Raw genomic sequence first — 15,793 nt, forward strand, 5'->3', positions numbered from 1 at the left:
GCACACATCCAACAGCCCCTGAGAAATACATACAATCATTTCCAGTTTGGGAAAGGGGATGGAATAATTGAGCAACTTCAATAATTCATTTGAAAACTCATTGGAGCTCATAAACCAAGACGAGTGACAGAGACAAAAGCTGAACTGAAACACCCTGACTTATTCCAGGATTAGGATTTAAACTGCCAGCTAAAAACTCAACTCTCTGATCCAGAAGAACTCAGTATTTGAGCTCTGTGGGTTGTGGACAGGGATCAAGTCTCCACACATTTGCATAGATGCCATTCTAGGTCCTTCATTTTCTACAGCTCATTCTAGTTGGTATTGGCACCCTCACTAGGACAGGCTCAGAACAAAAAGGATTTCCTGTGTGTCCTTATCCTGTAGCTCTGGACACTTCACTGATTGTCTTCTGCAACAGGTAAAATGTTTCTAAAACCAAAGGTGGAAATGAAACAAAAATATGTTGAAAGACAAGGGTAAACATATTTAAGAAATTAAAACAAAATGATCATTTATTGTTTTTAATATGTAGTTAAATATGACAGCAGTATTACACAAATTGTTCCCTTCTCCCCTTTCTAAAATCCCAAATTTGTTGACTTCAACTGAAAGTGAAAAAAAAAATAGAACAAAACATGATTTAATTCTGAAGATAGCATTCAACAGAGAAAACACAGGTAACAATTGGTCACCACCTGCTTCCAGACCTTTAAAGATGAATTCTGTCACGATGGTGGTCGATACACTGGCTTTCTTACAAAATTATTACCAGGGAAAGAAAAAGATTTCCCATGTAGTGTAAGTAGGACCAGAAGAACTATAGAAAAACTTGACTTAAGAAGCTGTGTAAAGAACACTTAATGAATTATTGCAATCATAGGGATCTTTAGATAGCAAATCAATGAACTATAAGGAAATACATTCAAACTTAGATAATTTTTCTTACAGTGAAAATAATCAAGAAGCTTGCAGAAGTATGTAGCATCTGAATTACGGAATTTAAACAGTGGATTTCAGTAGAGATCACACCTCTTCTGCTATCAGACACCATTAGTGCAAATTTAGACACAATCATTTTTACATTTGCAGGTTCAGGTACATCAAGCATGAGGTCATATGCGTATGTTATTTTTTCGTGAAGAATTCAGCCTTGGAATGTCTTATTAATATAGAAAAGGAAACAAAAATGATGCCCAGAGGACTGGAGTAACTTCAAAATGCTCAGTTTTCCAAGCACTGTATTAAATTAAGTTTTGGAAAACCTCTGCAAAATTAACCTTCACCTGAAAAGCATGTCCTTGATTTGATGGAAACCAGTGAGAAACTAGCTTGCAATGTGCTGTGCTCACCCACGCAGTCTCTCCTCTTGTTGGAGGCTGACTGAGTTAGAAGGTCAGATTTCCCCCGCAGCGTTCTCTCTCAGCGGCACCACAGTGGGCTTTGTGATCCTGACAAAGGGGACAATTATACCCACTTTGAAAGGCATTTACAAATATTCTGTGTGCTGGTGCAACTGGCATAAAACACAGACAGCCCCCTGGGTGTCCAACTTTTCCTTTCACACTTCAACATTTCAAATTACTACAAGCAGAATTACCAGAAACAGTAGTAAATTCCTGGCATTGGGAGTTCCCATGATCCCTGCTGGCATGCAAAAAAGGCTGTCTTCCCCCCCGCCCCCCCCTGAAAATAATGTACTTCCCAGGCACTGTCCAAATACCTCAAATGAGGCAAATGAAAGATTTGTTTTGACCAACCTCTGAAAAAACTGAACCCTGTCAGACAGAGCCCCAGAATTTAGTAATAATATATACAAAATGTCTGTGTCTAAAGAAACTTAATTCATTGCCCTAAAATTATTTTAACATTTCTTAGCAAGAGAAGCTCTGATTTCACATAATGGTATTTTCAGAGTCGCCTGGTGGAGGACACTTAATTTGAGAATTTATTGCCCTGCTACTAATATGACAAACTGAGTGTATTTTTGTTCAAACACCTTGAAAATGATGACTTAGACTCGACTACAGTGTCTAGACAATATTCCTCGAGTCTGGGTCCTGCGATGGTCAAACTTCATAGAGATCCAGCTAGGGGTCATAGTTGAAAGTTCCCTTTCTTATCTTTTCCTCAGAAAAATTACTTCTGTTTTCATTGTATCTTATTGCCTGTGTATGGTTGGCTCCCTCGTGGTCCCTGGGATAAGGGAATCAAAGAACATTCCTTGTAAGTCACAGGAAGATAAATACAAGTCTTTTTCTGGTTATTCCCTGACTGTAAGTAACCCAACTCCCTACAGCAAAGGCCTCAGCGATTTATAATGAGTGCCATAGAAGTACAGGCAGGTGATGGCTGAGTTTTAGAGGAGCTAGGGGCATCCTTTACTTTCTGTATGCCATGTGTTTCTAGCATAATTTGCAGGATCTGTGCTCCAGTATCTGAATGACCTAAATTTGAGCTGAACCTAATTGAATATTTATTTACACGTTGCTCTGAAGAAGTTGAAAACTCTGCTTGGTAGAATATTTTGATATTTATTTTTTCTCTGAATTACCCCCCATCCACCCACTCCTATGTTTTTATCTCTCCCCACATAGCAAACTTCTAAAATTAGTTTCATGCTATGTGTCTATTCCATAGGCACAATAGGTTTTTAGCTGGGTGATGAATAAGAGATATAAATACATAGTTTTATAATGCTTGGGGACTCAGAGACTATGTTTAAAAATCAACATGGCACATCAAAATTTTTTACTGTATTTCCTTAGGAGAGAATTTCTTTTAGTAATTCTCAAATGCTAATAAATCTTAGAAATTAGAAAAAGATGAGTACTAGCATATGGTTTGCATTATTTTTTCCAGCCTTTTGTTCTGGATTTAAAGGAACATAAATCTTTCAGTGTAGACAGTGATCTGGAAATTAACAAGAATTAACATTGAGAAGCCAATGATGATGTAATTCACAAACTTCTAGGGAGACTTGATTCAAAAAATTAGGTAACTTTACTCTCATAATTACCACCTTACTTCTTGGCAATAATCATTGTGAGAACAGTGGGCACTAAATAGTTTAAAAGTTATGTGAGGCAATAACGAGGCAATGGTATTACATTTTAATTTGAAATTGAGTATCCACTTAACCAAAATGTTAAGTAACACCATATTGTCTGATAGAACAGTAGTAGAGTAGAAAATTATATATACACTTGAGGCTCTCCTCGGTTATGGTTTTCTGATTTCCGTGATTGTCTTATGAGAGCTCACTTGTCAGTATTCTATACCCTTAGACTTACTTTGCAAAGAAGGCTTTCAATTGTGTGTCCATACTAGCAACTTGTAGTCAATAATTATGAATGCTTTCAAAGTCTGGTTGGTCTTTTAGCAAAGGAATAAAGGGAGACATGATATTCCAGTTGGGCGTTTGTTGTTATTTGTGGGAATATCAAGAGGCTGACTTTGTATAACTTCTCCAGGTATTTTAATTGGTGCAGAAGAGACACAACGGATGGGATTCAGATTTATACGTAGGAAATGATTGACCCTACAGGAAAACTGACATAAGGCACAACAAATTAGTAAAAACTTTGGCCTGACTTGAAACTCCCAATTTTCAGTTACTTGGGACAGTCAAATGTTTTGTTTTTGTTTTTGCCCCCACAGAGGGCCCCCCTCCAAAAAAAAAAAAAAAATCAGCATCAGAAATAGAAAGCTCATCCAGATATACTTAAAATTAGAAACGCCGAACTTCAACTTCTCTGCATGTTTGGAAGCCAAAGATAAAGGAACAAGATTTGTAGATGTGTGAAGTGACCAAAAGAAAACTCCTCAAAGCAAAGTCTCTGAGATGCTACAGTTTCTGAGATACTACAGCAAGTCCACAAACTGAAGCAAATGTTACCACAGTAGCTGTTATAGCAGCAAACATAACTGCCAAACAGCCTAATCTCTAGCTACCAAGTTTCCAGAGATAACTAATCTTCTCCCAAAACATTTGTAAAGTCAAGAGATGGAGAAATAGATAAGGACATGATGTTGGGTTATGGCTGAAATAGTGACTTTTTACAGTCCCGTCTAATGCAAAGAGTTTATGATTCCAAGTCTTATTGTAAATGCAAACCTACCTATGATAAACATTAAGTGATAAGGGAAACAGAAAATTTCCTTTTTTTATCCTGATATATTTTGCTCACTAGCTAATTCAGTAGATTTCCCAATCCCGCCAGGGGACATTAGTTGTCACAACTGCATTGAGAGAGAGAGAGAGAGAGAGAGAGAGAGAGAGAGAGAGAGAGAGAGAGCGTATAGTCAATAGAAGCTCTGGAAACTGACAAAACAACCTACAATGCTCAGGAGGACTTCCACCCCTACTCCCCAACAAAGACTAATGAGCCCCAAAGTGTCAACAGTGCTGAAGTTGAGGACACTTGAGATGGTCTGATAAATGACAAAGAGCCATACACATCTAAAGTGCAAATGCTTCTCTGATACACTGGTGTTTCTGGAATATCTTAAAAAATACGAAGTTGATAATTTTAAAAAATGCAACAGATATTGGTGCAAGAAGGTGAACTATTATGCTTAGTCAGAAAGAATTCAAGTGTCCTGGAAAGTTCTCCTGTGTCCAGCACAACTTTGGATATATAATTTTCTTCTCATTAATGAAATTAACACATTATTTAAAATAGAGCAAACAGCACAGATGTGCATGCAACGATGTCCCATTTTTCATAAACATTCTTCAGGCAAATACTTGATAGTTCCTTATCTAAGTAGAATCGAACATTGGAATTGGATAAAGAAATAATATTGATCGTACCTTCTTGCCAAATTGTGTTTGAGGATTTTACCATACTACAAACAATTATCACTATTTGTATTTATTACTATATGCCACAAGATCTTCAATAATATTTAAGTTGATTGAGTGGTTAAATGAATAAAAAAATAAAGGAATGAATGAAAGTGCTCTTTAAAATGTAAAGTGCTTTACAAACACAATGTAGTATGAGTATATATGTAATAGGTAATGCTGCAGCCTCATAATATTTGCTCAAAAAAAACAAAAAAAAAAACAAAACACAACAACAACAATAAACCTTCTCAGGACAAAAAAAAAGTTCAGACAGTTAAGAAAGCAATTAAAAATTGTGATTATATAAATGATAAGAAAACCTGCTATGGATATCATTCATTTTCAGGTACATTGGGGAAGAAATGAAACAAAGGCAGAAAAAATTTAAATGGCAAAAAGAAATAGTATTGTTAACTTAGATAGTAACAGGTAGGAGTGGGGAGCGGGGAGGAACCTGAAAACCCAGACAAAGATCCTGTAATAGCTAGAACTTGAAACCACAGATTGTTATTAAAATGGCGCCATTCTTAAAACAGCAACATGATAGAGGAAGCTTGGTCCACTGTTCTACAGAACAGAGTAGACAGTCATATAGCACATAAAGCTAGAATTTAGAAGGACTGTGCCTTCTGAGATGCTTGGTTGACCTTACGTGCTGACAAAGGAGTATGGACAAGGAGAACTTGAACAAAAATAACCTGACAGGAGTTTCAAGTTCAAGACCTAGTTATGACAATGTGAAAATTACTTTTCTCTCTCGGACTCAATTTCTTATCTGTGAAATGAAAAAGTTGAATTAGATGACCTCCCATGATTCTGGCATACAGATGCTGATGCCCAGAGTGGGGCAGGGATGAGAAGAAAAAGCAAGAGCAATCTTTTGAAATTAGTAAAGCACATAAAATAATAAAATCTCTGAAAAATGTCTGAAGAAATACAAAGCAAAATAACATTTTACAGGAGCAAGAAACCGGAACCACAGGATATATTTTTCAGTTAATCTTATTTAAATATTCATTTCTTATCGTGGAATGGATGTCTTGAACCATAACATAGCTTATAGCAAAACTTTTTCTCAAATATGCAGTAAGTCCTAGGAGCATCACCAAATTTATACTTCTTCAGAATGAGGAAATAAGAAGAATTTTTTTTTGCCAACAGTTTAATAAATTATACTCATCTGAGAAAATGTATTATCTGCATATTAGCATAATTTAAATTAATTTTATTCTTTTTATGCAATATATAGTCTTCATTTGCAAATTTTTACAATTAAAATTAAGTTCCACATATTTATATTTTAATGTGACAGCCCCTTACATTTGTGTTACGGGGATAAAATATATTTAAAGTTATTTGCGTTTGAGGTATTTCCTTCTAAAGGGAAGCCTGCTGGTCGGCTCCTAAGCCTCCCTTTGCTGTGAAGAATAAACTGGGAAATTAGAAGAAGCTAGAGATGCTAATGACTCTACTTAATAAAGAAGTGAGCCAGTTGAAGTATGAACATAGAGGCCTTTGGTGTGGGAGAGGACAGATGGTTGGGGGAGAAGTCATGTAGAGGAATTAGTAAGAGAAAATATTAAGATGGGCAAAGAGAAACGTAAGTAATTTGTGTCTGCTTTGAAAGTATTCTCCTTTGGCAGTTTTTCAAGAAATGTATTGATCTGATTGTCTTTGAATGCTTTGTGTATTGATGAACTCTTTTTTCCTGAATGCAAATGTGTGCTGGTCCTGAACCAAGAGCCGTGCTTTATTTGGATTGCATTGACATATGGTTTTAAAAGTCTGTACATTTAGTCAGTCTGCATAATAATCATCTTGCAGGAAAGATAGGATGCAAATATTTTTATTTTCCCAAAGTGCAAACTCTGACTCATGGAGATTGAAGTGATTTTGCCAAAATAACATAGTGGACACTCAAAGTTGTATCAGCTGGTATTTTTTTTTCATTATTCCATCATGCCTCTCTGAAATAAAAATGCTTAGTTTAGCTAAGAACTACCAAATCTTCTTTATCCTCCTCCTTTTTCCTCAAGGGAGGGGGCTGGAAGGAAAGATCCCAGTAGCACCGCATAATAGAATTTCTGTGACGACAGGGAGATTCTGTATTGTCCAACATGGTAGAGACAAGCCACATGTGGCTATTGAGCACTTGAATGTGACTAGTGTGAGTGAAGAAATGAATTTTTATTTAATGTTAATTAATTTACATTCAAATAACCACATTTGTCTAGGGAATATAAGATTGGACAGCCAGCTCTAGAAGCTACATGTGACAGATTAACAAATGCCCTAGGTATCTTGAACTAAAATAATAACTGGGGCAAAGTGTAGCTTATCATGTATCTTTAGTTTTCCATTTGTCAATATATCTGGAAGTCTACACCCTTTATAAACAAACCAACATTGTGGTCACTGCTATCTGACTTAAAGTATTCTTCTTGACTTTTAGTACTTTTATGTAATCATTGAATATTATTTTTGCAAATAATGAAGATGAATAACTAACTCCCTGTATATTACCATTCACTTGATTTCTGCAGAAGTTTGCATGTTTTCCTTTGCTACTTTTAATTTTTAAAACTGTGATTCTCTCTCTATGCTCATAGTTTATTAAGCAGTGTACAGACGTGTCCTTTTTAATATATTATATATGTACAGTTCAAAGTATCAGCATCTATTCTGAATTTCCCGAAACTTCGTGTATGTCTGCTCTTCTGTTTCAATAAATGGTCACCAAGAAGGAAACAGAGACATATAAAATAGATTGAAAATTTCATGAAAAAAAGGGATTCAGTCAGCCTTTCCCCTAACCACTAAAGGATTCATGCACAACAGAAACATCTCACCACCCTTAAGTCTTTGTTCTGTTAGGAAGCTTTCCCACACTTCAGCAGCCTTTTCCTTTCAAAAAGTTGTATCTATCACTTGGTGCTTTAGTTCACTGAACAATTCAGAGGGTTTTATGTTTTTCTACAGAATGGCCGATTCTCTTGAATAAAAAATGGAAGAGCCCTAACCGGTTTGGCTCAGTGGATAGACATAGAGCATCGGCCTGCGGACTGAAAGGTCCCAGGTTCCATTCCGGTCAAGGGCATGTACCTTGGTTGTGGGCACATCCCCAGTTGGGGGTGTGCGGGAGGCAGCTGATCGATGTTTCTCTCTCATCGATGTTTCTAACTGTCTATCCTTCTCCCTTCCTCTCTGTAAAAAATCAATAAAATATATTTTTTTAAAAAAAGAAAGATGGGAGAGTATAAAGATAACATTACTATTTCAAAGAGTTGTGTAAGAAGTTGGATATATAGGCAGGGTTTATATAACTGTCAATCAACTGCTGTGAGAAGCCACACCTACCACAAAAGCTAGTGAAAGAAGCATCATCTTATCCTAAAAGGAATCGTCTAAGTGTCCCTTATGTCTTTGTAGAATACCAGTTGCACCAGTTACATTGGCAAGTCATTTGGTTATCGCTATCTGATCAAACCTACTCCACAAAAAAATAAGTTGGGATAGTTCATATAAACTGAACAAAGCTATGCAGAGAGATTGTCATCACATCCTTCAATCACCTTGTTTGTCATTTTTTTTTTTTTGCAATTATGAACTAAGTACTTAGGAAAAAATTACCACCCTCAACAGGTACTTAAAAATATAAAACAAACTGTATGGGATGGAAAATGGCATTAGTTTACATGAGACAGTTGTGTAGATAAATATGGTACTGTTAGTGAGCTGCTGTCATTCAATGTAGACACTGTGTACAAGACGTTAAGCTGTTAGTGAAGTGCTGTTTAAGAGATCTCTGCTTCTTGATACCAGAATCTGCAAATGGTAGACATTGTACCCTATCAAAACCAACAGCTTCTTGGCACAGGATGTAAGTTTCATGGGTCAAGATGCGATGAAGTTGTACACACAGTACCTTAATTTAAACTTTAGGAGCTCAGTATTTGGATATTAGCCACTTTCCTCCTCAAAAGGATGCCTTTTCTATCTTCGTTCAGGGGGAAATTTCAAGATCTGGATTTTCTTTACAGGGCAAATGACAGCTCCATTTAAGGAGTGTTGGGCATCTGGTTTATTTAGCCAGGGAGGGAAGGAGTCGATATGAATGAAAGGTGGCTCAAATAGGCAGGACAACGATTGGCATTGTAACCAATTGAACCACTTTTGCTAAGTGACATAAAAATATTCTAATATTAAGGATTATTTTACAACTCTATGGAAGTATGCAGTAATGCACCTTGCATTTGTTTTGTCTTCATGACAAAAATGCACTCTTAGAGTCACAAGAGCCTGCCTTGTGTTAGTTATAAAGAAAAATATATTTATATATATTTATGTAACTACTATGTGCTTTAAAGAAAATTACTGTATGATTCAGCAGGGTTCTTTCATTCTTTTTTTTATCACCAGGGATATGCTGACTTGAATGGCTTCTTAGAAGGGAATCGACAATGAAATGGGCCTTTAGTACTGAAACGGCAAAAAGTAAAAAATACCCATATACTAAGAATCCCTTAACATTTTTGTTTAAAAAGTGATTAAGGAACTACTCATCCTTTTGTTTCCTTCAGCCAAGAGCAACTGTGGCTTCATAGGACTTCACAGTTGGGAAATGGAGGCAATGCTTCGTAAAGCAAATCAAGTTTTATTCTGAGGAGCGAGAATAGAAAGCTTCATTTGCTACTCCCCTTTCCTAATCCTTAGCTAACAGGTTGGAAATTCTACCACAGCTCATAAAAGGGCATTCATTAACAAGGAAGAGGGAAGCATAGTTTAAACCTCCTGTGCAGATAAAGGTTCATCCTATAAAGTAATGAACCTGTTGGAACAGGTGGATGTAGACCAGAAAAAACACAATCCTTTGGCCACACGTCTGATGAAAAGATAGAAAATTTCTTATTTTGTGTTTGTGTTGTTCCTGCGTGAGCTATTTTTCTCAGCAATCTTGACATTCATCATTGCTCTTTTGGGTGGAAGGGTTCCGGCTTTGGAACACAGTTATCTTTGAGACATCGGAGAAGAGTATATGAACCAAAGGTGTAGATCCTTTGTGAACTAAAGCTTTGTTATTAGTGTTTTTGTTCTCGATCCCTTTGCAACCCTGCACCTAAGCCGATGGCACGCTAATCTTGTCATAATTCTGGGAAGTCCACACGAGATGTTCTGGGTGAACTATAGATGCCATCCTCAAAGAAATTCTATGTTCAGTGGTAAATGGTGGCTTTTATAAGTTTTAGTTTTTCTCTTACCCTTCCTGGGCTGGGCTTGTCCAAAAATCTTGTTTCCTTCAGGCTACAGCAGCTTAGGGCTCCGTGTGTGTGTGTGTGTGTGTGTGTGTGTGTGTGTGTGTGTGTGTTTTGTCTTAATGGTATAGGAAAGGTTTTAGTCTTAACACCTGTAAGCCAGCACTGGTGCTGTTCTGTCCTAGAAATCTTAGCACTGCTCTGATACAATAAAACCTTCCTTCTCTCCCACTGGTTCAACTTCAGCATAGGCTGGGTGGCCAGAACCTCTTCGAAACTTCATCGCAGGCCATCTGCTTGGGCGTCTCTAAAAGAGAAAATGAAAACACAATGAACACCAGGGTGGTGATCACATCCGAAGAAAATATATTTGCCAAATAGTTTAGATTAACTTCTGAATTAAATTTAGTGATATGTGAAATTCTCTCTTATTACCACCACAGTTGGAATTACATACCCACAAAGCCCCATGACTGAATTTACATTCTGGTACCATCAGCCCCTCTTAGGTGACAGGCATTTGCCATACCTACCCCCATCAGATGTAGAGCTTCTCAAAGGTAAGCTTTGCGTCTCATGCATATTTATGTCTAAAAGATCCTACAAATGCGCAAATATAACTAGGTAAAAATTAACTGTAGTAGAAAAAATGTCTTCTTACTATGTAGCCATTGACACTTTCTCTTCTCTAGAAGTCAATAAAGACATCATTTCATTTTATTAATTAACTTACTCAAAACTCAAGGCCATAAAATTCTGCAGGGTACTTAGAAGTATACCTCAAATTAGGTGCCAGATTTTCTGGCAAATAAACTAAAAGGAAAACCATTTAATATCTTAAAAAATTATTTATTAAGCTGAGACTTCATATATATTACTTTTTGTGCTTGAAAATTAACAGATGCCCTGCCCTGAAAACTGAATCCAGCTTTGAAGGGCATGAACCATCCTGACCCTAAGAACTAAATAATTGCCCATATGGTCACGAGTCCTAAAATGCAGGTTATTTCTATCGACAAAGGACTGAATGTCTCCCCAGTACTCCATCCATCAAACAAACACTAAAATTCATTTTATGGTCACAATGACACTAGAAACTATTAGTCTTCTTTAAGTCTAATAAAGTCAACAAAATTATGTCTACAATTTTGGAGTAAGTAATATAATAAATATTGAAGGAAGTTTATTTCTACCTAAAGAATTTCAATGTGAAAAAAATGTTAAATAAATTGCCGAAACCGGTTTGGCTCAGTGGATAGAGCATCGGCCTGCGGACTGAAAGGTCCCAGGTTCGATTCCGGTCAAGGGCATGTACCTGGGTTGCGGGCATATCCCCAGTAGGAGGTGTGCAGGAGGCAGCTGATCGATGTTTCTCTCTCATCGATGTTTCTAACTCTCTATCTCTCTCCCTTCCTCTCTGTAAAAAATCAATAAAATATATTTTTAAAAAAATGTTAAATATTAGTGTAGATATCCTGGCATTTGGCAGCTTTCTAGATTTGCCAATTATATTCCAATGTCAATTATTAATGGCTGCAGAAGAATTTTCATACCAAGTATGAATGAGTATTAGTTCTACTTCCTGGGAAAATACCAATTAAGGTAATTACATTTTGCCTTCTAATAATATTATGTACTGTCTATGTAACATTATGTGGTCAGAATGCTTTATATGTGTTAGCTGATTAAGTCCATGATGTAAGTAGAACTGAATTATTCATATTTTTCAAAAGAACAAGTTAAAACTGAGAGAGAGGTAGTGTGTCTCTGTTGGAACTAAAAATCATCATCGTTAGAAATATACAAAGCGTCTCTAGGCAGATGGCCCTATAACTCATGGTTACTCCTGTCTGTGGGAAAATGCCAATATGCCATTGTACTCACTATTTATGACCACTACTCTGGTTTCAGTAACTTCACAAATGGACTTCTGAAGCCACAACTGCCCTAGTCCTTCTTTGAGTCAAGCAGCTCAACTAAGTCTTATTTCTGAATCCCCACATTTCTAAGGCCTGTGGGTCCAGCTGGCAAGTATGGCCTGTGAACTAGCGCTAATTAATGTACAACCCAGATAATGAGAATGTTAATAATAATGCCTGTGAAAGTTATATTTTGTTAAGCTCCTAACAGTAGTTCATGCTTTGTACTAGGTGACTTATATATTATCTCATTTGATATGCAGAACGCCATCATTTATATTTTTTCACACTTGTAAAGTTAGTAAATGGCAGAGCCAAGATTTAAAATGAGATCTACTTCCAAAGTTAATTCTCCCCACTGTAGACCTTAATTCTTAAAATTCAGTGGCTTGCGTATAGCTTATCTGAAATTTGTGAACATGGTTCTATTTTTATTTCAGTCTTAAAAATATACCCTTATCAACAACTTTAGTATTCTGTTAATAAGTCAGAAACATTAAGTTAATTATTCTCTGTATTAGCTGAAAAGAATGCAGGATTAATAATGCTCATCATGTAATTTGTGATGATAAAGTACAAATAAAGTACAAAAACTTTGGACAGTGAAGCTTCCTCTGTTAACATAATCATAACTTATTTTCTGAATTAATTACCTTAAAATTTTCTCTTGATTTTTCCTACTATTTGTTATAAACACACACACACACACAGACTTGCCCCATCAACATTTAAAATCACCAGAGATCCCGCCACTCACACATTATTTGCTTCAACTTTCAGTGTCCACCACTTATATGCATTTCTAGGAACAATGAATCATTGCACATACTGTTTTAAGAGCTCTTTTTCCCCCCATAAGTAAACACTGAAAAAGAACTATGCCTCTACAAAATTATTTTAAATGTTTGTAGCGTATATTATTTATAACTAAATGTCTTATATAATCAACTTGATATTTGAGGTAGTTTTCCACATTTTTTGACAATAGAAATAACATTACATTGACTAACTTTGCTACTCATCTGATGAATATATCTCTTACTAGTTCCTTTTATAAACTCTCAGAAGTAGAATTATTGGGCCAAAGCGAAAGCACAAAATATTTACAAAATCAGAAATGTCTAGTATGGTGCTAGATGCTGTGTTGAAGGACATATGACCAAAGAAAGGTTTGGAACATGCTAGTAGTTTCTGGTCCCTTTGGGAGTATGTACATGTACTCCTGCTATTTTTGCCTAGATTAAAATAAAATGCCCTTTTTGATAATGATATCTTAATATAGCTCTTTTTTTTCTTTTTGTTAAATAACTTTTTTTTTAAAAAAAAATCTTTATTGTTTAAAGTATTACATGAGTCTTGTTTTTCCCCCATTGACCTCTCCCCAGTCACCCCCATCCCCCCGCACATGCCCTCACCCTCCTACTGTCTGTGTCCATTGGTTATGCTCATATGCATGCATATAAGTCCTTTGGTTGATAATGATATCTTAAAATTCATAATTGAACTCTAACAAATATCATACAACTGGGGTTTTAAAAAGTTTGGTCTGATTTTACATTTTCTTGATATCTCTAGCTTAGCCCTAAAGATACCAAAGAGTAATAACTTTACCAAAATTCTGCTTTATTTCTAGAATACTTTCACATATAACACAAATTAATTATATGATCTTAAATCATCTGATTTCTCTGGGCCTTTGTTCCTTCACTTGTAAAATATTATCTAAGGGTTTGTCCTCTAAACTCTTAGGATCCTTATATCGGCTTGTCTGAGATAATTGCCTTTAACGTTGTGGGGGAGAAAAGAGTGATATAAAAATTCCTCTGTATGGTGGTTCTTCTGATTATTGTCCCTCCTGCCTCTCTTCACGAACTTTGAGGATTTCTAAATTTAAGGGAAACCTACATAAATTAGTCCTGATTGAAATGCTTTTCTATGTCAATCTTCAGTCCTTCAAAGGTTTCCTTATAAAAGAAAATAACGGGGGCAGTTCTCTGTGAGGGAAAAATCTCTGAAGTTGATGCTATAACAGGAGGCATCTATCCAGTGGACAAGGGGGTCTAGACACCTGATGTCTAGCACTGCCACAAAGTGTTGTGGTCACAAGTCTGCATTTTTATGTCTTTCTCAAGGCTTAGACATGTCTAAATCTGACTTCTTTTTAGGACAGCGAATTCACATTCCTGCAGAAACTGATTGGGGAAACAGGATCACTTGCTAGCAGGGCAGGATGTATGCTGAAATTGAAAAATTCAAATCAGAGTGTAGTGGAATTCATTACAGAAATTCGGGAAGTAATGCCTTAAAACATTTGCGGGCATAATGCGTGGGTGACCTCTAATTTCATGCTGGAGAATTATTTATGTGATTAATTACATTCAGAAGTCAATGTTCACATTGATATGCCGGCTTGGGTGGGCTGCGCAATCAGGTATTCTCCCTAATTACTCCTTCAGTACTATTAATTGAACAGTCATCCAGATCTGTCTCAATGGTCTGTGGCACGATAATTAGCTGAAATATATATAAACAAACCTGCAGGGTACCCTCAGTTAGCAGTGTACACACAACTGCAGCTGGAGACTTCTCTTCGAGCTCAGTCAGCAAAGCAAATAGTCCTTTGAGTTGGGTTAGATGAGCTTTGAAAGGAAGTTACGAGGCATGAGTGTAAAAGAAAATGGACCAGATTTAAAATTCAAGGCTCAGTTGGAAGACACTTGACAAGCAGCTGGCTGGAAACTTCTGGTGTTTTGTGCTGCCTTCTTCAGTGAACAGGGGGTCGTAGAAAGAAGCTGGGATCAGACTGAAACAGCACCTGTTAGTCCCCATCAGAGGACTTAGGTAGTCACATGATGGCTTTGTTACTCAGTTTCCCCATTTGGAAAATGAAATAAACTAGATGATTGTTTTTCAACTTCTTTTCTTTTTAAATTGAAAAAGTGCTTGTCACAGACCCTTTGTTCCACTGAAATCTTCCCTTGTAATCCAAACCAGATTGTGCAGAGCAGGTCTCCCTTCATTGGGAGGGAGGAGCCCCTGCTGACATGCTCTTCCTGAGCCATGAGGGAGCCTGTGGACCCTACACCTTCTCAGAGCATGTTTTTGGAAACTACAGAACTAAATCTGCATTTCTCAGGCTTGACTGTGCATACAGGTCACAAGGGATCTTGTTAAAATGCACGTGCTGATTCATTAGGTCTGGGGGGAGGTTGGAACTCTGCGTTTCAAACAGGGCCCCAGTGCTGCTGCTGCTGGACCACACTACACACACACTCTGAATAGCAAGGGTGGTGACTAAGGTCTCTTCAAAAAGGAACGTCTTTAAAAGTGAGTGTAGAAACGGTATTAAACTCTGACCTTCCTGTGTCTCCCATGGGCCTTCATGGGAACTGAACCCTCCTTGTACAGCTGGATTAACCTTTCCGTGTTTAGCTTTGATAAAGTTTGTTCATGAAAAGGGATTCTTTTTTCTTTTATAGAACTCTAAATTCCAAATATCTCTATTCTCCTTATTTTGTGTTGACTATTATTTCAGTTTTAACAAATTACATGTCTGGTTTGCCAGATTTAGCAAAATAGAGAACACCAGTTAAATTTGAATTTCAGGTAAACAGTGACTAATTTTTAAAAACTATAGTTCATTGGACACACTTATACTAAAAAAAAGTACTCATTTTTAAATTTGAAATTCCAACTTGTCTGGAGTCCTCTATTTTACGTGGCAACCTTCTCCATGCGGAAACACAATGTTGTGGGGCCCTGGCCAGGCA

The 15,793-nt window shown here is 36.7% G+C and overlaps 1 protein-coding gene across 2 annotated transcripts in view; it reads right to left on the reverse strand.

Annotated features, from left to right (window-relative positions):
• Positions 1 to 497: 497 nt before the first annotated feature.
• The window catches only part of PLXDC2 (plexin domain containing 2), a 412,799-nt gene continuing 397,503 nt past the window's right edge, over positions 498 to 15,793 (reverse strand). For both annotated transcript variants that reach the window (XM_036345506.1, XM_036345495.1), the window contains one exon: positions 498 to 10,411. In XM_036345506.1, coding sequence (XP_036201399.1) covers positions 10,295 to 10,411 — 117 coding nt within the window. In that variant the 3' untranslated portion in view covers positions 498 to 10,294. The remainder of the gene's footprint in view (positions 10,412 to 15,793) is intronic.

The sequence above is a fragment of the Myotis myotis genome, unplaced genomic scaffold, assembly GCF_014108235.1.
Source record: "Myotis myotis isolate mMyoMyo1 unplaced genomic scaffold, mMyoMyo1.p scaffold_m19_p_1, whole genome shotgun sequence".
In the NCBI taxonomy this organism is placed as follows: Eukaryota; Metazoa; Chordata; class Mammalia; order Chiroptera; family Vespertilionidae; genus Myotis; species Myotis myotis.